The 24,724-nt window shown below is 35.4% G+C and overlaps 1 protein-coding gene across 1 annotated transcript in view; it reads left to right on the forward strand.

The window, feature by feature from the left end:
- Positions 1–24,724, forward strand: part of LOC306860346 (delta-type opioid receptor-like) — a 41,251-nt gene that overhangs the window by 6,448 nt on the left and 10,079 nt on the right. The window contains exon 3 of the mRNA XM_079401999.1: positions 18,687–19,039. Coding sequence (XP_079258125.1) covers positions 18,687–19,039 — 353 coding nt within the window. The remainder of the gene's footprint in view (positions 1–18,686; positions 19,040–24,724) is intronic.

Raw genomic sequence — 24,724 nt, forward strand, 5'->3', positions numbered from 1 at the left:
TATTATGCCATCTACGGGTTATCTGTATATAGATGCATACATCAATCCATCCATTCATCCATTCATCTGTTCATTTATCTATCCATATGTTCATCCATCCAGTGGTTGGGTGTCTGTTTGTGCACATCCATCCATACGTATGTCTTCCTGTTTGTTCGTCCATCCATCCATGTGCTTTTCTGTCCATGCACCATCCATCCATGGTTATCTGTCTATCTAGGTGCATACATCTATCTGTCCATTCTTATATCTGTCTTTACATCCATCCATTGGTTGGCTGTCTATCGTACACATTCATTCATATGTCCATCTTCCTGTTCATTTGTCCATCTGTCCATGTGCTTGTTTATTCATGCATTGTCTGTCTATCCGTGCACATTTATCCATCCATTCACCCATCCATCCATCTGTCTGTTTGTCCATCCTTTCCTTGGTTCATCTATCTATGCATGCACATCTGTATGTACATTTACATCCACCTGTCTGCTTGTTCCTCTGTCTGTCAATCCCTCAATCTACTCTGAACTCCCTGGAAGAGTTTTGAGGTAAAGGTGTGTTTAAGGACATTTGGAGAGTGTTCTCTTCGAATAGGCTCAGCTGGGTCCTGTCAGATCGATACTGGAGCTGTAATGAATTCATCCTCTCTCACTGGACTCAAGACAGTACATTACAAGGAGGAATGAATATGAAACTGCATAACAGCGTTAGCACTACCCTGCCGTGCCCTAAATTCAGTGTAAATGCTGTTTGGCTGTAGTGATGCTTTTGTGACTGATGTCAATTCATCCTAAGTATTAGAGTTCTGTTTTTTATGTTGGGCCATCTGTGTAAAATGTTTTTAATGTAATTAAATAATTTTATGACTGGCATCCCTTTAATATAAGATGCAGCCATAAGAACACACATATAATTGTCCACTAAAAGCATGATAGATTTAGTCTGTGCAGATCTCAGGTTTAATGTATTTTACAGTCCTTTGACTATTTGAGAAATGGCTTTTGTCTGGACATCAGAGCTTTTATTTGTTTATGCATGGGCGCATAGTTAGTGTGCCAGTGACTCAGGGTGTCTAACTACATTGGCTCATTATATATGAGTTTATCTGCAGATTTATGCTATTAGCCCCTTACCCTTATTAAAGTTGATGCAATGAAATTGTTACCAGCAAATTAGCAGGGCTTGCAAAATCACTAGACAGTAGCCATCATATTAGAATATGCAGAGTGTGACTGGTTATAACTTATATATGTGTGTTTTGCGTATAATCAGGCATGCATAAAGGAAAAAGTGAAAAGGCCTTTTAATTTGTGCCTGGAAATATATACAGTAGTTGTCAGGGAAGTATTCAATAAAAAGCTTTTCTGTGAGTCTCTAAATGGCTTTTTTTGACGTCTGACTGCAGTGTGTGCTCACATAAAGTTTGGTCTGCTCACTTAACTAAAACATAAAACCACCACAGATTTCAAAAGAATCCCATGATCTATGATCAGTCATCGGGGTTATAGTGAGTTTATTAAGGCCATTTTCAATGAAGATATGTAATTTCAATGTGATGACATATGCAGATATGTCACTTCAATATGATCTACATTAAAACAGTTTAATTCAGTTTCGTCAGTGAAGCCTGACTTGAGAGGCCATTAGTGCCACTACATCAGTGAATTTCTGTCAGTCGAATTAATTTGAATATTCAGAACGTCAGGTTGTTCTCATAGTTGATTCAAGGCTTACCAGATTAATAATGTTAAACTGAGTTTTCACTGGACAGAGCAGTGGGTCTTAAAGGGATAGTTCAATCAAAAAATGGAAATTCTCTCCTCATTTACTGAAAATAAGAAGAAAATGTTGAACAATGCCCTTGTTGGTTGTCTTCCATTCAGTAACAAATAATGGACATAAGAGTTTTAGATACATATGCAATAACATGATAAAATATTATATATTTGAAGCCATTCAAAAGTTTAGGGTAAGATTTAGATTAATTATTTAATTCAGAAATAATATAATCAAAAGTGACAGTAAACACTTGATTTGTTATGATAAATGTCTATTTTGAATAAATGTTGTTCCTTAGAATATTTTGAACAAAACTTTTTTTACATTGATAACAATAAATCAACATATTAAAATGATTTTTGAAGGATCATGTGACATTGACGACTGGAGTAATGATTTCCTATCACAGGAATAGTTATTTTATTCAATAATGCTGTTTTACTGTATTTGTTGTCAAATAAATGCAGCCTTGGTGAGTATAAGAGACTTCTTTCGAAAATATTACAAATATCTTACTGACCCATGAGGGTGAGTGTGAATGTCCATGATTGAGTGAATTAAAATCACTTTAATCCGGTGTAAGCTGTTGAAGCAGAGAGCACAGCAGCTGATATCACCTTCTTCTGTGATCTCTGCCCTGGACTTTACTGCTACGGTGATGCTGTAGGGCCTAAACACCTCGCAGTCACTGAGGTCAGTACTTTATTTTCGAAATGCTGAAAAACACATTCATGCACGTATGCCTGGCCCTCTTGAGTATATCAGTGCTATACTTGAAGATCTTTAAACAACGAGCAGGACCTCACATTCCTGCAATGCACAGGTTACCTGAGTAATTGACCACTGAATAGGAAATCCTTCAACTGGCCTTTGGGTGAAGTGGTTCCTTCTTACATTATAGACTAAAAGGTCTAGATGTAATTAATTTATTTATAGTGTAGAAAAATAGTTCTGCATGCTTCACAGCACCTTATGATGGTCTTTGTGCAAACAAAGTGCTGTATAAATTAAATCTAATTTAATTCAACCTTTTATGGCTGACCTCTTTCTCTGTCTACAAGTCACCTCATTGTCTTTGTCTTAATTAGAGGCACAGGTTGACAAAGATTTCCAAACTCTTAATTAAAACATAAAGAGACTTTCTTCTCTTTCCGTGGTCACTTTGTTGTTACGCACATGCTTTTATCTTAACTGTCTTTCTCTAAGTGCCTCAATACAATTGACATTATTAGTTTTGCTTGATTGGTTCTTAGTGTATTGCAAAAAATAAAAGGCTTCTATGAGTAAGTGCATTGTTGCATTTGAATCGTGAGCTCCTATGCACAACACTTCATTAGCTGTGATCAAAGCCACATTGCTGAAAAGGAATGCCGGAATTGCTTGTGGCACATAAGACTATCTCAGATCAAACACAGAGTATTCTGCCTAAATATTTCAATCATATCTCTTGAATAAAACAATATCCTTTGAGATCTCTGTGTTGGAAGGCACACGCATATTTAATTATTTGGCTTCATCGTATTCCACGGATCATCAGAAATGAAGCCGGTTGTTTGATGTTGAACATTTAGAGGAATCTATAATGACTCTGAAGGTTTTAACAGTAATGTTCACCCTGGTGGAAGCAATTTCACTTAATGACCAAGCATTGGAAAGTCATTTAGCCAAAAAAGGCAAGTCACTGAGTCATCTTCTAAGAAAAACTAAACAGACAGAACAAATTGTGGGAAAGTGGCACATCATATGAAGGGAGATGACAAGAGCATGACTCTTAACAGATGGGAATGAAAGGACTAGTTGCGTAACTTGGAATGTGATATGTTTGGCCTTCCTCTTTAGTCATTTACTGTCTTAGGAAGATAAAGCCCCGTGCTAATGAAAATAATTGTTACACACACACATATACATATATATATATATATATATACACACACAGCAGTGGCGTGCGGTGGTTTTTTAAAATGAGGATGCAGTTTTATATATGCATGTTTGTGCGTGTGTGTGTGTGTGTGTGTGTGTCCGTTACACTTAATGTTGTCACATTTTCCTGGGTAAATAAATATTACATAAAAAAGAGAACAAATATAATTATATTTAGTATTTTATTAATATTATTTTTTATTGAATTTAATAATTTTAATACTAATTATACATTTCATAGTGTTTTAATAAATTTTTATATTTATTCCAAAATAATAACCAAAGGCAGTAACAATTTGAACAATATTCTGGAAAAAATAAGGTTTCATTAGTTAACATTAGTTAACTAATTAGTTAACATGAACTAAGAATAAACAATAGCCTACTTCTACAGCATTTATTAATCTTAGTTAATATGAATTTCAACATGTACTAATGCATAATTAAAACTGTAAACTGTTAGTGCACTGTGAACTAACATTAACTAACAATGAACTGTATTTGTATTAACTAATGTAAACAAAGGTTAATAGGCTAAATACTGTAATAAATGTTCATTGTTTGTTCATGTTATATTAAATGACACCTTATTGTAAAATGGTACCAATATTTTTTATTTGTGAACTGATGTTCAGCTATTCTTTTTAATAGTCAACTTATTTTCGGGTCATCATCATCATAAAAGCAATGTAAACACTGCCACAGACACGAAGATATATCTTTCATTTCTTCACTCAAAACTGATGCAGTCATCACGTTTTCAGACCATTTCAAGTTGTATTTTAACGTGACACAAAGCATTTATGAACACTTGATTTTGTTTAACACTTGAAATAATGTAATCTTCATTGTTCAAAATTAGAAGGAATTTTAGTTGTGGCTATACCATGCTAGTTGAATGGTGTTTTACAAAACAGCCAAGACAAAACAAAAATGTATTTTCTGGAAAACACAGTGATCAAAATTATAGAACAGCAATGACTGTAGCACAAAGAAAGATTACATCTAAATTTTTTGAAGGTTACAGCAATCAAAAATTAGTATGAAGTGTAGAATGACTTCAGCACATCTACGGCCACAGCACTACCCTGTTAAAAAAATAAAAAATAAAATTGAGCTGGATTGAGCTGGTTTAAGCTGGTCATTAGTTGGTCATGTGCAGGTCTTAAGCAACTAGCTCCTGCTCAGGACCAGCTTAGGTCCAGCATGACCAGCTTAAACCAGCTCATGACCAGCACCTGACCAGCTTAAACCAGCTCATGACCAGCTAAGGCCCAACTTAAACCAGCTCAAACCAGTAGCCATACTTCAAAACATACCTAACCAACATACAGTATGCTGTTTTTTTTTCCAACAGTTTCTCACACTGCTCTGGTGTGATCTTGGTCCACTATTCTAACAGTCTCTTGCACAGTTTGTTGACTGTAGTGGGTTTCTTAGACATAACTTTGTTGCCAAGAATTTTCCAAAGATTTTCAATCAGGTTTAGATCAGGACTCTGGACTGGGCATTTCATTATTTCAATGTTTTCAGCTTCAAGGAACTAATTTTACTGTGTGATGGGAGTATTATGTATGAAAATTGCTGGGTGATTGGGCAATGAATGCAGGAAAGAGGTTTGGTCACTGCAGAGTGGGCTTTCAGTCCAAATTCTCTTAAACATGGAGGTAGATCATTACCCTGTTCAGCACTGAACTGGCGAGCAATTCCAGCTGCAGTGTTGAACCGATTCCCCATTGAGATTCTACGTATTATCTTGTCCTCTCATGCATTTGTCTTTCGTGGTCGACCGGCCTTTTTGGGGGACTTGAATGAGTTAGTAAATTTGTAAAGATGCAATATTCTAGAAATCACAGATTTGAAATGACCAGCTTCTTTTGCTATGGCTGCTATTGGCCTTCATCTGGACAACCTGCTGTCGGAGGGTTTCAGTCACATTAAAATGGCTCCGCCATCTTGCAAAGTCAGTGAAAACTGAAAAGTTAGGCTGCTAGTTAAATAGGGTTTGTTAGATAATTAAGGAAATTAGCACCAGGTACCATACTAACACCAATAACTTGTAGGTATCTGAAAGGGTTCTATAATTTTGATCAGAGTTATTTTTCAAATATCTCATTTAAGTTTTTTATACTGTGCTTCAGAATATATTTAACTGATGAACTATGCTTCAAAACTGTGTTTCTACTCCTGTTAGGACAGAGCAGTGACCTTGAAATTTAAGAAATTGTAGGTTGTTCTCGAATTTTGACCTCCACTGTATATACACATTTTTTTTTTTTTTTTACTATCACACTTTTAAAATGATGATTCCTCATATATCTTGTTTTTCCAGGACAGTGAGCCTACCATCCAGCCAGATAGATAGAGAGAGACAGACAGATAGATAGACAGACAGTGATAGATAGATAGATAGATAGATAGATAGATAGATAGATAGATAGATAGATAGATAGATAGATAGATAGATAGATAGATAGATAGATAGATAGATAGATAGATAGATAGATAGATAGATAGACAGACAGACAGGCAGACAGACAGACAGACAGACAAACAGATAGATAGATAGATAGATTTCAGTGAATTACTGTTTTAACTGTATTTTTTATCAAATAAATGCAGCCTTAAGAGCATTAAATACTTTTCAAAAACACTTTAAAGAACTTCTGAATTGTAGTTCATGTGTAAAATGTCCCATGTGTCATGCTTTATGAATTTTATAGTAGATAATAGTTTATCTGGCTTCTCTACTTTAGGATTTATGCCCCTAATAATTCATAAGAAATTATGAGAGACCAAAGTGTTTCCTTTTTGTGTCATCCCCATTTTATCTTTATATATTCCGGTTGAGACTGGTTGAAGTAGAAAGATTATTATCTCTCATTCAATATTTACTTTTCTTTTTCATGTATTATTATAGCAAGTTGATTTAATTATAGCAAGTTAAAATGCTATGCAATTAATTTAAAAATAATTTTGGACTTTAACATTTGCATAACCAAGTTATTGCTGACAAGCAATTTATTTGATTTAGTTTAATTAGGTTAATTTTACTTGCACAAAACATCTGAATAATTCATAGTTTATGGTTTCTGTTTGAATTCTAAATGTGTCATATTGCTACCCACAATGGTTTCATGCTGCATTCTCAACAATGCTAATTGATATTTGAAAGCAGCGGAGTTTGTTTTTCATGCTTGTTTGATTTTTGCCCACAGTTTTAATTGAGTTGTTTGCTGTCTCTCCGTTCTCTTGTCCTTTTCCATGCATAGTAATCCTCTCAGGGCCTGCTGGGTATTATCTGAAACACTGGCAGAGACTGGGACATAAGAAATTTGGTTTTTGATTATAGTAAATCAAAGCAGAAGCTTTACACAAGCAGTGATGGGCTTCACCCAGCATGACATGAGATGTGTACAACAGCACAGCAAATGTCTGGAGCCACAAACCTTTTGATTAGACATTTACAATTCTGCATTACTAGGATCAGCTCAGTAACAAAAACGCCAGTCACTAACTATTTTGCCATTTAAAGTTTAATGATTAGACCTAAAACTGAATATAAGACCCGAACTGATTTGTTGAAAAAAAAAAGACATTGGTGAGTGCTAGCTGATTACTGCTCACACGTTTGTTCAGGACACTGCCAAAGCATCCATTTGGCAGAGGCTTTAGCTTGATTTTTAAGTTGGTGTTTACATTGACTATCATGTGTTTTTTTTTTTTTGTTTTTTTTCTTCACACTTCTGCCATCCAAAAGTTGAAGGGAATTTAACATTTCTGTCCTCCCTAGTTATAATGATTGTCATTATGCTAATGGTGCCAGTCATGCAGTTTGTTTTGCTTAGTTTTGGCGAAACATTATCTGAGCTGCCTGTCGTTGTGTCAATCCCGACTCTCTGCACAGTTCATTTAGTCTGTATTGAGATGATTAATGTGGTCCTCAAGGGCTGCCCCTCACATTGCCTGATTTAGGCTCAGAATTACTGCACCATTACCCAAGTAAATTGCATATATATATATATATGCGTAGTAATGGTAAGTTTATTACCAAAAGTTTGAATAATCATGATTTTTAATGTTTTTGAAAGTTTCTTATTCTCTCCAAGGCTGCATTTATGTGATCAAAAATACAGCAAAATTATGAAATATTTTTGCAGTCTTAACATTTTTAAAATATAATTTAAAATGTATTCTATCTAGATGTATTTATTAATTTATTGCTCACTGTACAGTATGCTTTATTCCAGTCAACCCGGCTGTCTTTTTATTATTTTATATATTTATTATCTGTATATGCCAAGGATAAAATTAAACAACCACTTCTTTCTTTCTTTCCTTCAGAACATGTCCTCATGTAACTCAGAAATATACATTGATTCGTACGTGTGTTTCCATTATTTCTGGTTTAGTGTGTTCTTTTTCAGTTCCTTGTCTTTCAGTGACAGACTCGCACTTATGAGCCACTATATTTCTATATGAGTGTAGAAATACATATTGGCCAAGCACATTCAATCTTTATCATTTTCTATAGCCGTCCTTGTAAATTTACTTCATAAAGTCATCTGCACAGCATCTGAAAGAACCAATTACTCTGTGATTTCGATCGGTTGATCCCTTTTGGTTGTGAATAGGACAGAGTGAGCAAATATAATTATACTCAAGTACATCTACATGTTGATTACTTGAGCAGAGGATTTGTTTGTCCCATTGCTGGAGTTCAGGTAGAATAAGTGGCTTTTGATGCAATGCTACTTAAAAATCTTTTCTCACACAGTATTTGATATTTCAATTAGATATTGTTTAAAAGACTTTTGTCTAGAAATATATATTTTTTATTAAATATGTATTGTCTTAGATGTTGACAATTCAAATAAGTCATCCGTCATTTATGAATCAAGCTGTCTTTTGGCTGCTGAGGAGCGGCAGTAAAATTTGTTATAGCTCCCAAATGGAAGGTAACACACCAGTAACTACATCATTCAGATCACATCATGGCATTTATGTCATATGTACATACAAAGGCCACTTACTGTATGATTTATGACACATGCAGCCACCATATGTACTTTACTACTTTACTTAATATTACATCCATTTGGTGTTCAGAAACAGCAGTTCACACAGATTTATCAGAGAAAACATTGATGAGGTAACACAAGCACATATCCTTTGGGTTTTATGTCTGCTACTGTACTCCAACATCAACAAAATGCACTATAAATGCATACAGCATTTGTACGGGCACTTTAAAGTTCAGTTGTTTATATCACAACCTTTTGCTATTTGCTATACACTACCATTCAAAAGTTGGGGTTGGTTAGATTTTTTTGTTTTGAAAGTCTCTTATGTTGACCAAAGCTGCATTTATTTGGCCAAACATACAGCAAAAAATTGTAATATTGTGAAATATTATTACAGTTTAAAGCAGGGGTAGGCAACGTCGGTCCTGGAGTGCCATTGTCCTGTAGAGTTTAGCTCCAACCCTAATCAAACATACCTGAACAAGCTAATCAAGGTCTTCAGAATTACTAGGGCTATAGGCAGGTCAGGTTTTTTCAGGGTTGGAGCTAAACTCTGCAGGATATCGGCACTCAAGGACCGACGCCGCCTACCCCTGGTTTAAAGTAACTGTTTTCTATTTTAATATAGTTTAAAATTTAATTTATTTCTGTGATGCAAAACTGAATTTCAGCATGACTACTCCAGTCTTCAGTGCCACATGATCCTTGAGAAATCCTTCTAATATGCTGATTTGCTGCTCAAGAAACATTTACTATTATTATCAATGTTGAAAACAGTTGTGCTGCTTTATATGTCGAAAACGTGATGCATAGATTTTATCGAACACTATTTTCATCTCCTCACATTTAACACTCGTAGCTCAGGAGGTCCTCACTAAAGCGGTGAAGTATTTTGCAGATCAGGTGTCAGAGTGAGAGTCTCTAAAGAAACACTCTTCCCTCTCATGACTGACATACACACACACACACACACACACACACACTCACTGGTACTGCATAACTCTGCTGCTTTAAGATTTGAGATATTACTCTGCAGAAAATGAAATTAAATTCCAGCAATCTCAGCCCTTCCCCTGTGACTTCAGTGGCAGCAAGACAAAAAAAAAATACAATTAACATAAATATATCATCTAACGTGGCAAGTCATATAATATTTATAGCAGATCAAGTGATTATTCATTCTTTTTTTCCTGCATGGATACATAATCTGTGGAGAGACTGTTTCATGAACCAAAATTAGAATTGGTCTCATGCTACAGGAACAATAAAGCATTAGCACTTTTATCTCTTACAGATGAGCAAACTTATATTTATAGTGAACAATCTCAGTTTTGATGATGATCAAATGGTAAAAAGAGCTATTAGCAGATGAGCATTGGTGTTCAAAAGGGTCGGGTTTAGTTTAGAGTTTAGAAAAAGTCTCTTGTGTTTTCCAAGGCTGCATTTATTAGATCAAAACTACTGTAAAACAGTAATATTATGAAACATTATTGCAATTAGGAATAACGGTTCTCTATTGTAATGTAATTTATTCCTGTGATGCAAAGCGGAAATTTCAGCATCATTACTCCAGTCTTCAGTGTCACATGATCCTTCAGAAATTACTCTAATATGTTGATTTGCTGTACAATAATTTGTTTTATTATTATCCATGTCCAAAACAGGACAACGCCGTAAATCAGATTCCTAGCTCCAACTAGTCTGAAGCAAGCAAACTAACAAGCAAGCCTCTTTCACAGAACAGCTTACAACCTTGAGACAAAAGAACACTTATTGATAATTCCAATTCAGGAAGGAGGCCGTCAAATTTGGGGCAAGTAATCAAGACTGATGGTCAAAGAGATGGCTATCACATGGGTTCCACGCTGGAAGTCACGAGCTTCCTTAGACTGACTACCCCCACATAGAAGACAGACCAAACCGAAATTCCTTTGTCTAAAGAACATGCCTTCGTTCTCCATAGAACTACACAAAGACTTTCTTTTTTATATGCACATAAAATCATCCTAAAAGGACATTTCTATGCAGAACTCTATATTATGTTTGTAACCCACATATTAGACTACCATGTTTTAATCAAATATTATGTATGTCTTTTTGATAATTATTGAATAGCTGAAGGATTCATATGCTTGTTTGGTAAGTATGAGTTTGAAAAATCATGCTTTAAATGTTTCTTCCAATCAATTCTTTGTCAAATTTATCATAGTCTTGTTATAGAAATCATGTTCAAAAGTATAATTTGCAAGAGCCTGTAAAGTTCGGACCTCTGACTGAACAGATAACATGTTGATTTATTGATTGGGTGGAGGAACAGAGCAACACCTCAAGCAAAGACAGTATCTAATTGGTCAAGACGTCCAGATGGGACGATCTCAAAGCAGAGTTTAAAAACTCAGGACACCATCAAACTCTCTCTTGGTCCTCTCCTCTTATCTCTCCTCTTCTTCTCTTTTGCCACCGCGTTTTGACGCTGCACTTTGAGCATGCTCTGACCCACGTGCCAGCTGCTACCACAATGAGAAGAAAACCAACCTAGTCTCTTTAGATCCCTTTATTCTTTTACTTTAATTTATTTTCTTTTCCGTCGTGAGTTTCGTGTACTCAGTTAAGTTTTGCCGCCACGCCTCGTCTCCGAGTTCAACGCGAGTCTGTGACCGCCTCAAAACTACTACCAGCCACAACTCCATTGGCTTCCCAAGATGTCACTTCAACGACTACTGAACTCTCAACCAATCAGACACTTCGGGGAGCCCCCTTTCCTGCAACGACGACGACAAAAGGGATTCCCTTAGCAAAGCAAGCAAGTACTTCTGAGGCTGAACTGAATCGGTGCAGTTAATACAAATTTTAGCCTCATTGAGAAACTCAAAGCGAGGGTTAAATAAGTAATTGATGGTTGTTCAGATCTATGCAATTGAACATATTGCTGTAAACTTGGGATTTCACATTTTCATTCTCTTAAACTCATCCTTTCCTCACTTTCTCTCTTTCTGCAACGCGTAAATGTGTGAATGCGTGTGTTCATATGTTGGATTAGTTTATGTCTTAGGTTTATATAAATAAAATTTATTTATATTGAAAAGAGAAGTATCTTGTGTTTTGTGCTCACAAGTTAATCTGCCGATCTTGTTACTGTGCTATTTAATAGGGTTTTCACTATATTTTTGATTTTGATTTTAATATCCAGTGCAGAGTTTGTTATCCGGCTCGTTCAGTGAATCGCTGTAACAGTGAGTCTGTTCAAAATTCCCTATAAAATCATTAATGATTCCCTTTGAGCTAAATTAAACTATTTCTTTAAATTACATATTAATATTATGTTTTTATTACGTTACATATCCTTGCTGTATAAAGTATTGATTTCTTGCAAAACACACACATATAGTGATCCACAAATGTTGAGAATAATATTACTTTAAAATTGTGTCAAATAATATATAGTTTAATTGTTTGGTCATTGTTTGGTCTTACGCTTCCTGTTTTAGTATCAGAGGTGTAAAATACTTGAGTATTATTTTGGGGGATTTTTACTTTATTCAAGTACAATTTAAACTGACTACTTGTACTTTTACTTGATTACATTTCTGAAGAAAAAAACAGTACTTTTAACTCCTTCCAATTTTATTTCAACTTAAAAAGTACATTACATTTTTATTTTATCTTATGCACATTATGGTAAACAGAAGCTCAAAAGTGTGTGCTTGACGTGAGAACCAATGATCATTATTTTCATGCATCAAGCACACACAGTTCTACTTCAGTTATGACATTCATCGGGTAAATGTCTGGCTTCAAAAGTTCACCATTAAAGGGAGGAGGAAGCATGTTGAGGTAGCAGAGTTGTCTTTTCCCCAAAAAAAGTTTATTCATTATTCTTTCTGTTTTGATAGAGCCATTAGCTGTGTAATATATTAGCTGAATGCACAAGATTGAGTGCAAATAAAATCAGTGATGAAAATTTTGATATAATTTATATTTTTGTGGGAATGATAATATTTTTTTATTAAATGTTACAAATCTCCAAAAAGGTGTTTAAATGAACATTGTATGTTTACTTAATTGTAATTCATGTTGTGATGTTCTTACCAGGTAGTGGATAAGTTGTTTTAATAATGTCATCATTGAGTAGGAATTTGGACTCTCAATTCATATTTTTTAATCTTAATAATTACATGATTTGCTCATTAATTCATATAATTCGTCACTAATAACTACTTAGCAATATTTGCTAAGAAAAAGCCCAAATAAAAATGCCCCACATAAATAATTAAAAGATTAATTATCCTTTTTGACAGTGACGTAGACAACACAAAAAAGTGGCCTTTCAAAACGTTATTGTTGTATGTTTTAATTCTATGACTCTCCTCATTAATTCAGCCCATTCTTGCATTCTGTCTGGAATATGTTTCTAACCTCTTCATCACATTGTTATTAAAAGTGATGGTTCACCCATAAATTAAGATTCTCACGTCGTCCCAGGTGTTTATGACTTTCTTTCTTCAGATGAACACAAGTAAAGATTTTTAGTCTGTATAATGCAAGGGGACAGGACCACTTCAGAAACCACACAAAGTGAATACGATGGTCAAGTTTAAAATATTGTTTCATTAACAGGGGTTGTATGAGTTACTGTCATATTCACTTTGTGTAGTTTATGAAGTGTCATTTTTGGACGTCCCATGCTTGTCTTATAAGAAGAGAGATGATTTAGTTTAGATGATTTAGATCGTAGTTTGTGTTCATCTGATAAATAAAAGTCATATATATATATATATATATGTGGCTGGTGTGTGGTGAGCGCACTGGCGCCGTTGTACTGTGGCTGCCATCGCATCATGATTGTAAAGCGCTTTGGGTGTACAGCAATACATAATAAAGTGCTATATAAACGCATCATTCATTCACATATATATATATATATATATGTATGGGATGGCATGAGGGTGGAAAAGATGGAGTTTTCTTTTAATCCCTTTACCTGCAATTTGTTGGTGTGTGTGTGTGTGTGTTCCGCCGTGCTGCATTTTAGGCCCCGTCCACACGAAGACGCGTTTCTCTGTATACGCATACATTTTTTATCGTATAGGTGTTTCGTCCACACGAAACCGGCGTTTTCGAAGAGTGAAACCGATCATTTTTGAAACCGGGTCCCAGGGTGGATAAATTTGAAAACGCAGTTTTCATGTTTCGTGTGGACGGCGAATCCGTATATTTTCTGAAACGATGACGTCATCAGCCCACGTCTCGCCCCTAATCAGACACCGCTACGTCACATAACAGCGACAACAACAATGTCAGACTACGTGCCTGTGTTCGTGCTGCAGAACCTACTGAGCTCATTAGTTTTATTAAAGCAAAATCTTCTGCTTTGTGTGTTAGTTTATATTCAGCGCGCAAGGTTTACGCACATGGTCCAAGTCTTCTTCTCTGTTTTTTTTGTGTATCTCTGTGGCAGAATTACAGCGCCACATATTGGTCTGGCATGTGTACTACATCGTTTTCAGTCGTTTTCAGTGATTCCGTGTGGACACAGATATTTCCTGAGACGACTCCGTGTTTACGGAATTTGAGGCAAAAAAAAAGATTGGATAGGGAGAAATCTGGCTTCGTGTGGACGTAGCCTTAATTGATATCGCTGCACTAGATATGTGTTTGACCTGTGTCATTTCATTTTGTTTCGTTTTCTCCCTTTAACCAAACTTCTGTATGTCTGTCAGAAAAAAAAATACTTGAGTACAATTTAAAGTAGTACTTTTTTACTTTTACTCAAAAATGTTTTTGGCCAGATACTTTCACTTGAGTAAAATTTTTGAGTACTTTTTACGCCTCTGTTTAGCATCAGTTAACAGCCTGAGTCTGGCCCAAGCCCAAAATTGTCTGTAGACATCCAGGCCAAGATTGTGTAAATGAGACGTGATTATAGAGGGAGAGAGAGGAGCTGCTGTGTATGAATGTATTCCCACTGGTTTTCCCAAAAGCTCATCGCAGCCTCATCCGATCTGAACGCTCTTCTCCCTCCTTGATGTCTCAACCTTGATTAATCTCTCCCCATCCTTTCACTTCATTGATCTCTCTCTTCTGCACTCCTCTCTGCTGCTCTCAGGCTCAGGGTCTAGTTTCAGTACTGTCTGATGCCAGTCTGGTTTTCAAGGAGTTTAAATGCTGTCAGTGCAAGATCAACCACAATTCTCTCGAGTCCCTTTCTCTATTCATCCCAGACTAACAGAGACTGAATCTCAGCCTTCAGTCTCCACATTTCAAAGCAAACTCTCTCTGTCCAGTGAGATTTTATTTTACTCGTCCAACTTTAGATTTTTTTGCTACAACCATGCCTGCTGTGAAATGTTTAATCTCTCTAGTTTTAGTTTGACTTGCTAACCCTGCGGAAAATCAACATAGATCAGCTCGGCTGGTGACAAACACATGGGACACAACGTGATCCATGACTTCATTTGCCATTTGGTTTGAAAGCAGCAACATTTCAACTATGAAGTGAATCAGAGACTATCATTAGAATATTCTTAACACAAATGGTCCATGTCATTTTATTTTCTTAATTTTATTGCATACTGTATATACTGTAACATCACATTTTAAGGAACGGAAAGGAAAGGACGTGTGGCCAAGTATGGTGACCCATACTCGGAATTTGTGCTATGCATTTAACCTATCCAAGTGCACACACACAGCAGTGAGTAGTGAACAAACACACACACACACCATGAACACACACCCAGAGCAGTGGGCAGCCATTTATGCTGCAGCGCCCAATCAACCACAGGAGCAGCTGGGGGTTCGGTGCCTTGCTCAAGGGTCTCACCTCAGTTGTGGTATTGAGGGTGGAGAGAGCACTGGACATTCACTCCCCCACCTACAATTCCTGCCGGACCTGAGACTCGAACCCACGACCTTTGGGTTACAAGTCCTATTCTCTATCCATTAGAACGAGATTATCCCCAAATCACTCACTAACCCCATAAATCCAACTGTCCCCAAACCATTACAACCAGAGACCATTAAAAAAAAAAATGTTTATGAAATTTATTTCTATATTCTATCAAATGTAAATTAACAATAGATGTATTTAAAACTTAGAAAGATAATGTTTAATATATTTAATATACACTGTAATTGCGAATTTCACAGAAAAGATTGACCAGCACATTTTTCAAAATGTCTCTGTTTGTATTCTACAGATGGAAAAAAAGTAAATAAGAATAACATAATTTGGAATGACATATGGTTAAGTAAATGAAAAACTGAGATATTAATATGCATATTTAAAAGAAACATTGCTGCAATTTGACAACCTTCAGGAAGAGGTTAATATTTCAGAATATATAACACTTATATAAGGTTTCAAAACTGTTCCTCCTGTCAACACCATCAGATATTTATGAAATCAAGTCATGTCAAAGTCAGCCTTCATCCCAGAGGTCCTTTTCCCATATTTCACCTGCTGAGAGTTTAATAAAGTCACACAGGCTCCGGTGAGGTAGATTTGCTTAAGTTTAAACTGATTTGTCAAAATCTATGATATTTGACAAGGTAGTACAGACACATACTGAGTAATAAAAACAAAAATTTTGAGAAAATAGGAGAAGTGAGAGGCTGCACCAAAGCGTCGGTGACAACTTGTTAAATCAGATCATTTACTGGCATATAGATTTTTCTGAAACCCATTTAAAAAACAGTCAATATATTATTGGAAATTGAGTTTGTACGAACAGGTTTAACTTTTTTTTTTTTTCTGGAAAAGTTATGTTCTTTGTTTGAAATCATAATTTGAAATCTTAAGATACTCAGTTTGTGAAATATGCTAATGTTTTTTTTTCAATCACTGAGTTATTGAACTGTAAGCTCAGTGTTGTCATCAAAATATTCAAGATTCAGCTATAAGAGAATTACCATTAACTTCTAACGATGAAGTCTATTCACTGCTTATTAAATATGATATATCAGTGAAAACAGGGTGTTGTTTTCATTTGCCAGGTAACTTGTCACAATAAACCCAGAGGGGCTCATAAGTGGTGTGCTAATATTGCTGCTGTAGCTCTTACACACACATACAGATTCATAATTAGGATTATGAAGTCCAATGAAAGTATTATCATTTGTGTTCACAGCAGTGTCTGTCAGTGTTTGTATTATACTGTCATACAGCTGGAAATATGAAAACACCGTCCGAATGAGAATGCAATTAAAATCTTATGTCCCACTTCCTAGGAGGTTCGAAAAAATCCGAAAAAGGACAGCAGAGGAGGCAAAAAGCATTGTGTCATCATCTAATGTTGCTGTATTAGAGAATTATTATCATGCTTATTTATTTAATTGCATCACTGGTAGGTTCATTGGTTAATATTACTTGTTCACTGGCACTGTTGGGATTTGCATTGCATGCCATTAAAGCGCACTAAAACTGAAAACGGAAAATGAGATTGGCCTGTCTGCTGACCAAAACCTAATAAGAAGAAAGCTTGTGAAAATGCATATTTGGACCATTGGGGGAAACTATTTTGCAAATACATAAATCTATTCAAATTATTTCTTTATATTGTATATTTTTTTCTCTTTTTTTTCCTGTCAGTTTTTCTGTGTATACTTATGCTAATTCAGTGTCCATTCATCCATTTTTAATACATGCTTACATACAGCAAAACTGATTTAGAAATGATTGGAATTGATGGAGCATGACCTCATTATGCTAAATATATTCACATTTATTCAAATTATATGAAGGACATCTCTCATGAAAAACAAACAAACAAATCCAGGCTTATTATCCAAACAGATAGTAGAAGCATCAGACACAAATTCGCACCTGCTGAACCAGTCTAAATACCACTTTTTCCTGTCATTACTGTTAAATGTCATTTTGATTACAGAGGAGCAAAACATTAGATTAGACCAAGGTGATATTTTAAGGATCACTTCATATCGTAAAACATTGGCTCTGCAATTTCAGCTCAAAATAAGTTACTAATTTATTTGTTGAGAAAAAGTTAATTCTTAATTATTATAATTGCAATAATCAAGTCAACTGACACTTCACAAAGACCCGCACCAGCTTCGTTACTGTTGCTATGTCCGACAAGCTCACACCACACATCATGTTCTCACACAGAGAAATACAGAAATACATTGTAGCAAAGAGGAAACTGAAAATGCCTATAAACAAGACGTGAAACAAAGTCTTTATTTTTAATAAAAATTCAAACAATATAATTTTGTGGCTCTTTATTGTGTCGTGACATATTGCTGCAGCGCCTCAATTCAAGCAGCATGTGAACCAATCATCTTTTCCTCTTTACTAGTTATACCGCAAAATAAACGTGAATGAATATCAGAAGCTATCTTGTTTTAACTGCGGAACGGCATCGATATACACCATTTTTCAAAGTCCACCAATGTTATTCTACTATTCGATCGGATTTGTTTTTTTCCGGACAAAAGTGAATTCGGTGTTATGATTGGTCAGATCCCCTGTAAATCAAACTCCCTGTGAAGACGTTTTCGATTCACCATGTTTTTTGTTAGATCCTGAGTGAAGGAGGAGCTGTGGTTAATGATGGGATTTTTGGTACAGAACAGCAACTGTTATCAGCCTTTCTTAAACATCATAAAACAGCTGCCAACCAAATAATTCCTGCTTTTCATCCGTTGTCATGGCAGTGCTCTGTTCATATTTGTAATTGTTTATGAATCTTGGTGCATTTCTACAGTGGGGACCACAGGTTCTAGTTTTCAAATAAAACAAGAGATTGCCAACAAACTAAAAAGCAAAGCGGATTTGATGTGAAATGTCATTTTAATGCCATTGTTGCGGAGGGCCCAGGGGAGTGACAACTGATCTGTTTCCTCACAAATACAGACTTTGTCAGGATAAATGTTTTTAGCTGTTCATCCTGATTTATATTTTCATTCTCTTTTTTTTTTTTTGTGTCTCCTCTGTCACTTTCCCAGATATACCAAGATGAAGACAGCTACCAATATCTATATATTTAACCTGGCACTGGCGGATGCGCTGGTTTTGGCTACGCTTCCCTTCCAGGGCGTAGATGTGTTCCTTGGTTTCTGGCCCTTTGGCAATGCACTGTGCAAGGCGGTCGTCTCCATTGACTACTATAACATGTTCACCAGTGTGTTCACCTTGACTGTGATGAGCATGGATCGATACGTGGCCGTATGCCACCCGGTGAAAGCCCTTGACATGCGGACGCCCCACAAGGCCAAGGTGGTCAATATCTGCGTGTGGGTCTTGGCTTCAGCCATAGGGGTCCCGGCTATGGTACTTGGAGACGTGGTGAATGACAACGGTGAGTGTGTCTACAGTTTTTATTTTCTTTTCTTTTAGGCCTAATTTTACTTAATATTCTCTGCAACTATTTAATTTGAGATTCATGACTGCACATTATTCCTGCACATAATTTTAAAAGCCCTTCTCAAAAAGTGCTGTAATCATTTTCATTTAATATCCAATTTCAATTTTGGAAATACACCACCATCATGTTTGGAATAATTTAATTAATTAATTAGTTATTAATTATTTTTAATGGTTTTAAAATATGGATCTTATGCTCACCAAGGCTGCATTTATTTGATCACAAATACAATAAAAACAGTAAGCTGAATTTTGTTAAATTTAATCCTGAATAAGTCTTTTCTTTCTTTCTTTCTTTCTTTCTTTCTTTCTTTCTTTCTTTCTTAACCCATATTTTTTCTTACTTAACCCTTTCTGTCATATTCTATGTACCGCATCATGGTTTACACAAAAACATTAGGCAACAAAAACTGTTAATAATGTAAGCTTGTTTCCGCCATATGCTTAAAAATATTTGTTGTAGTTTTTATCTCATAATTTATACTTTTTTCTCGCAATTCAGAGTTTAGATCAGTCAGATTTGTGAAATATAAACTCAGAATTGCAAATAAATAATTCTGAGTTTATATCTCACAGTTCTGTTTTTTTTTTTTTTTTTTTTTTTTTAGAATTAGAAGGAATTGTGAAATAAAAAAGCATATTAGAAAGATCACGTGACACTATAGACTGGCGTAATGATGTTGAAAATTCAGCTTTGCATCACAGGAATAAATTACATTTTAAAATATATTCAAATATTTGATCAAATAAATGCAGCCCTAGTAAACAAAACAGACTTCTTCAAAAAAATTTACATTTGACCTGTAGTGTATGTCAAATTAGTAAAACAGGTTGTAAAAGCTGTTTCCTGTCGACTTTAATGTCAAAGGTTCCCTCAACTCCAGAAAGTGTGTGAATAATCATAGTAGCTCACAGGCCAGTCACTGAATATTAAACATTTATGCAACATTCATTTGGGATCAGCCGTTCAACTATCGCAGGATGCACCAGCACGCCGAATAACAAATTGCAACACCTGAGACCTACAGGGGAATCGTAAAATGACTGTATATAGGGTTTGTTTGTCAATAATGCATGCACTATAAGGAGACTTTAAAAAGCACATCCAAAACATTTCAGTGTTAATTATTTTGCTGTTATTGGATCCATTGAGGTTACAGTAATTGCTCTGCACACTGCTCTGAAAGCAGAACCACGGACCACCAGTGGTGTGAAGTAACGAATTACAAATACTCAAGTTACAGTAATTAAGTAGTTTTTATCAGTAATTGTACTTTTTTGAGTAGTTTAAAAATTGTGGACTTTTACTTTTACTTGACTACATTTTAAGTGATGTATCGGTACTTTTACTCCGCTATTTTCATCCATTTGTGGTCGTTACATGCTTATTTAAATTTTATCCATTAATATGATTGGATAGGGAGATAGTGTCTCGTGTCAAATCAAATTGTGCATAGAAAACTTTAACCGCCAACTGCTGTCTATCGTGGCTGCTGGAAGTGCATTCCTCAAGCATCAATGCAGTCACATCTTCCTCTAATATGTTAAGGTAAATTTTGGATTTCTGATTACTAAATGATTTGTATATATGCTTGCCTATCTACACGACCTGAAATTTGGTGTGAGGTTGCGGGTATTGCGTACAGTGTTAACTCCCGCAAGTGCCACGTTCAGTAAATTCCCACTCACTTAAGAGCCGCGCGATTTGCGCTGCTTCGTCTCTCTCACGCACGTTCAGCTGCAGTCACTTGGATACGTTTTTGCTTGTTGAACTTGTTGACTTTCGATGAGTTTGAGCGTGTGATGTGCGCTGTGAAAAAGTGTGTTGGAAACACTGTAAAACGATTTGCAATATTGTACTCAAATTGAGGACCAATCTGCACCTTATTGATGACCCGTGGCTTTAATACTGCATCTGTGTCAGCGCGTGATGTAATAAAACTGCAGCTCATTAATAAACTTTTTTAATTTAATTTTTTTTATCCATTTTATTCAATCCGCCTTCATTTAGCATGTGCACTCGCGCATAAACAAATTTCAAGTTCAACACTTTTTGTTGCATTCAGTTGTGGATGCTGCTGATTTACCGAGACCGCCGCGGCTCAGCAAAGAGTCGTGCGTTTGTGTTTTCTTTTGAAAAAGTTTCCCTAGAAATACTTTTATTTAATGCATTTTTCCTTAAAAATTGTTTTATCGACATAACAATTCGAGTAATGTATAAGTACATGTAATGTACATGATGCCATACTTCTAGAACAATGTGCATTTGTAAAAATTGTAACATAAATGATCAAGTTGAGTTTTTCTTGTTTCTTTATTGCAAAACGCTAAAACTGGCACCGTTTTGGAGAGAAACGGGCTCTCATTTTAACCCATATCATGGTGTGTGATGTTGAGCTAGTTTCTAATGGTGTTTGTATTTGCACTATTCTAAACATTAATATTTTATGTGCAACAACAGCATGCTGTCTCAGTGGCTTTACACATGATTTTAAATCTATTTTTCAAACTTTATGATTTAAATGGGTATAATTGTACTGAGAATAACTTTCATCTTTTCTTCAACTGAATACTGTTTCCGTGCTGTTTTGATGTGTTTTAAAGAGTTGGCAGTCAAAATCAATCAAAACTGCTGGATTATAGATATTCTTCATTCTTTATGACAAACAAGATAATGTGAATTCCAGAATGTACAACGTTTTTTAAAGGTGACCCTGCAATGTCAATTTTTCAAAACTGAAAAATTATATGATCTATACATCATCTATACAAAGCTGAGTAAATAAGCTTTCCATTGATGTATGGTTTGTTATGATAGGACAATATTGGGCTAAGATACAACTAATTGAAAATCTGGAATCTGAGGGAGCAAACAAATGTAAATATTGAGAAAATCTCCTTTAAAGTTGTCCAAATGGAGTTCTTAGCAATGCATATTACTAATCACAAATTAAGTTTTGATATATTTAGAGTAGGAAATTTACAAAATATCTTCATGGAACATGATCTTTACTTAATGGCCTAATGATTTTTGGCATAAAAGAAGAATCAAAAATTTTGACCCATACCATGTATTTTTGGCTATTGCTACAAATATACCCCAGCGACTTAAGACTGGTTTTGTGCTCCAGGGTCACACATGTATAAATTGCAGTGTACAGCGTTTATTATGACGGGGCAGAATCCACAGCTCAGTACTCACTACTCAATACTCATGAGTACTTTTAAATAGGCTACTCTTTTACTCTTACTCAAATAGTTTTTTGGACAAGTACTTTTACTCTACTCAAACTACATTTTTTGGAAGGTAATGGTACTTTTACTTGAGTATATATTTTCAGTACTCTTTCCACCACTGCGGACCACCCAGAAAGACCTTTCCTCCCTGTGGCTTTGAGCTCTTGATAATCATAACATTTCCTAATTGAATGAGGTTTCTTTTTAGTTGAAAAGAGCATGAACGTACCTTGTAACATTAATTGTATTAGCAGGAAACAGGTTTAACACCATGCTGAGCTCACTTTTTTTTATCAAGTATATAAATGTAAGTGTGTATTTAGTATGTGGGTATGCAATGCATTTTGAGTGTGCGAAGGATTAAATTTCATGGGGAAAAAATATTTAAAAACCTAATAAAAATACTACTATGATTTACAATTAAAAAACTAAAAATTAAAATAAAATAAAAAAGTTGAATTGTCGAGAAAATAATGTCAATGTAAAATCTCTTAAAGATCTGTAGCGTTTTTTATTTATTATATACTTCACATATTTTGTGACCTGTTACCCATCGTTCTATTTATGTCCACTCATTTGTATTTATGTATATATCCTGAGTCTCTGCTGTGCCCTCTGCGACATCTCTTCAACACCCTCCTCTCTTTCATAATCCATTATTCATGAACCTAATAGATCCTGAAGAATAGTGCATAAGCCCATTTAACTGTAGGCAGTCATGGCCTAATGGATAGAGAGTCGGACTTGTAACCCGAAGGTCGTGGGTTCGAGTCTCAGGTCCGGTGGGGATTGTAGGTGGGGGAGTGAATAACCAACACTTTCTCCACCCTCAATACCACGACTGAGGTGAGACCCTTGAGCAAGGCACCAAGCCCCCAACTGCTCCCAGGGCGCCGCAGCAATGGCTGCCCACTGCTCTGGGTGTGTGTACACTTGGATGGGTTAAATGCAAAGCACAAATTCCGAGTATGGGTCACCATACACCACTTACCTTTAAAAACCTTCTCTAATCTCGAGTTCCCTCTCTGTGAAATAATCACCACTAAACCAGCACTTTAGAAACAGGACACAGTATTTACATGCAGATGAGTTAGAGGTTAATTTTACATTATAACAGTTGCTTTATATAAAGTACATAAAAAAATGTCTGCCTTGGAAGGGATGCACCGATAACATTTTTTTCAGAACCGATTCAATCCAATACCAAAAATATCAGGTATCGGGCGCAGTTTTTTAATTTTTTTTATTTCTATACCTCAGTGTGGTGACCTGATCATCGCTATTTTGTGTTAAACACAATCTACTAAATATAGACAACTTGATTGAAAAATAAAAAATGAAAAAATATAAAATCATAATCTATAACAAAAATACTATTATAAACTAGATTAGTAGATAATTCAGCAGCAAAAGTTATTCTAGAAAAATGAGTGCACAATCATTTTATAAAATCTAAACATTTAGTGAAATAACATTATTTAGTGGGGAACAAATATAAGTGAATAAGTGTGCATCGCATGCACAGAATGATGCACTTGAAGCAACATGGAGTCACAGAGCGCAAAGTTCAAAACACAAAGAGAAGAGATACTGATGTGTAGTATATTATATAAGTAGTTTATTGAGTCTTTTCTTTTAACAGTTTTAAACTTCAGTTACTGTGCACTCTTAGAGAGTTTCATTGTTTTGACTTTAGTAACTGAACGTGACACGCAGTTTGAATGCTGAATGGAGGATGACAGACAGTCGCAGCGAATTTTACGTGAACTTGAATTTAACGACTTAACTATAAATCTGTACCACACATTAAACTATAGAATGGTGTCAGAACACTTGAAATATGGTGCATGAAAACTTTAGGGTGCTTTAGGCATATAATGTTTTTGTGCCTTTCGTGGAGCTTAACAATAACACTGAATAGTATAGGCAGAATATCAGATTTGGATCGGTCTCATCTGACCAGAGATGCTCACAAGTCTCTGAGCTAGAGTCCAAGTCAAGTCTCAAGTCTTTGAGCTAGAGTCCAAGTCAAGTCTCAAGTCTCTGAGCTAGAGTCCAAGTCAAGTCTCAAGTCTCTTCATTATATTAAGTCTCTGGTTAAAATAAGTGTTGTATCACGTACAGCGACCCATCCAACACTGCATAGCTATATATAAGGAATTGAAAGCATGTAATATGTTATTATGACTCCTTTATCTATTAGCATACAGTATCAGCTTTGATTTTTATATATAATCAGTGTAAACAGGCTATTGCAACATGACAAAAACACCACGAATGCTTTACTTTTAAGTTAATATTATCTGTATTTTAACTTGTAGCATGAACACAAAGTACAGTACAGACTAAAAATTAAGAAAGACTTAATATGGTCAAACATCAC

The sequence above is a fragment of the Barbus barbus genome (assembly GCF_936440315.1).
Source record: "Barbus barbus genome assembly, chromosome: 41".
In the NCBI taxonomy this organism is placed as follows: Eukaryota; Metazoa; Chordata; class Actinopteri; order Cypriniformes; family Cyprinidae; genus Barbus; species Barbus barbus.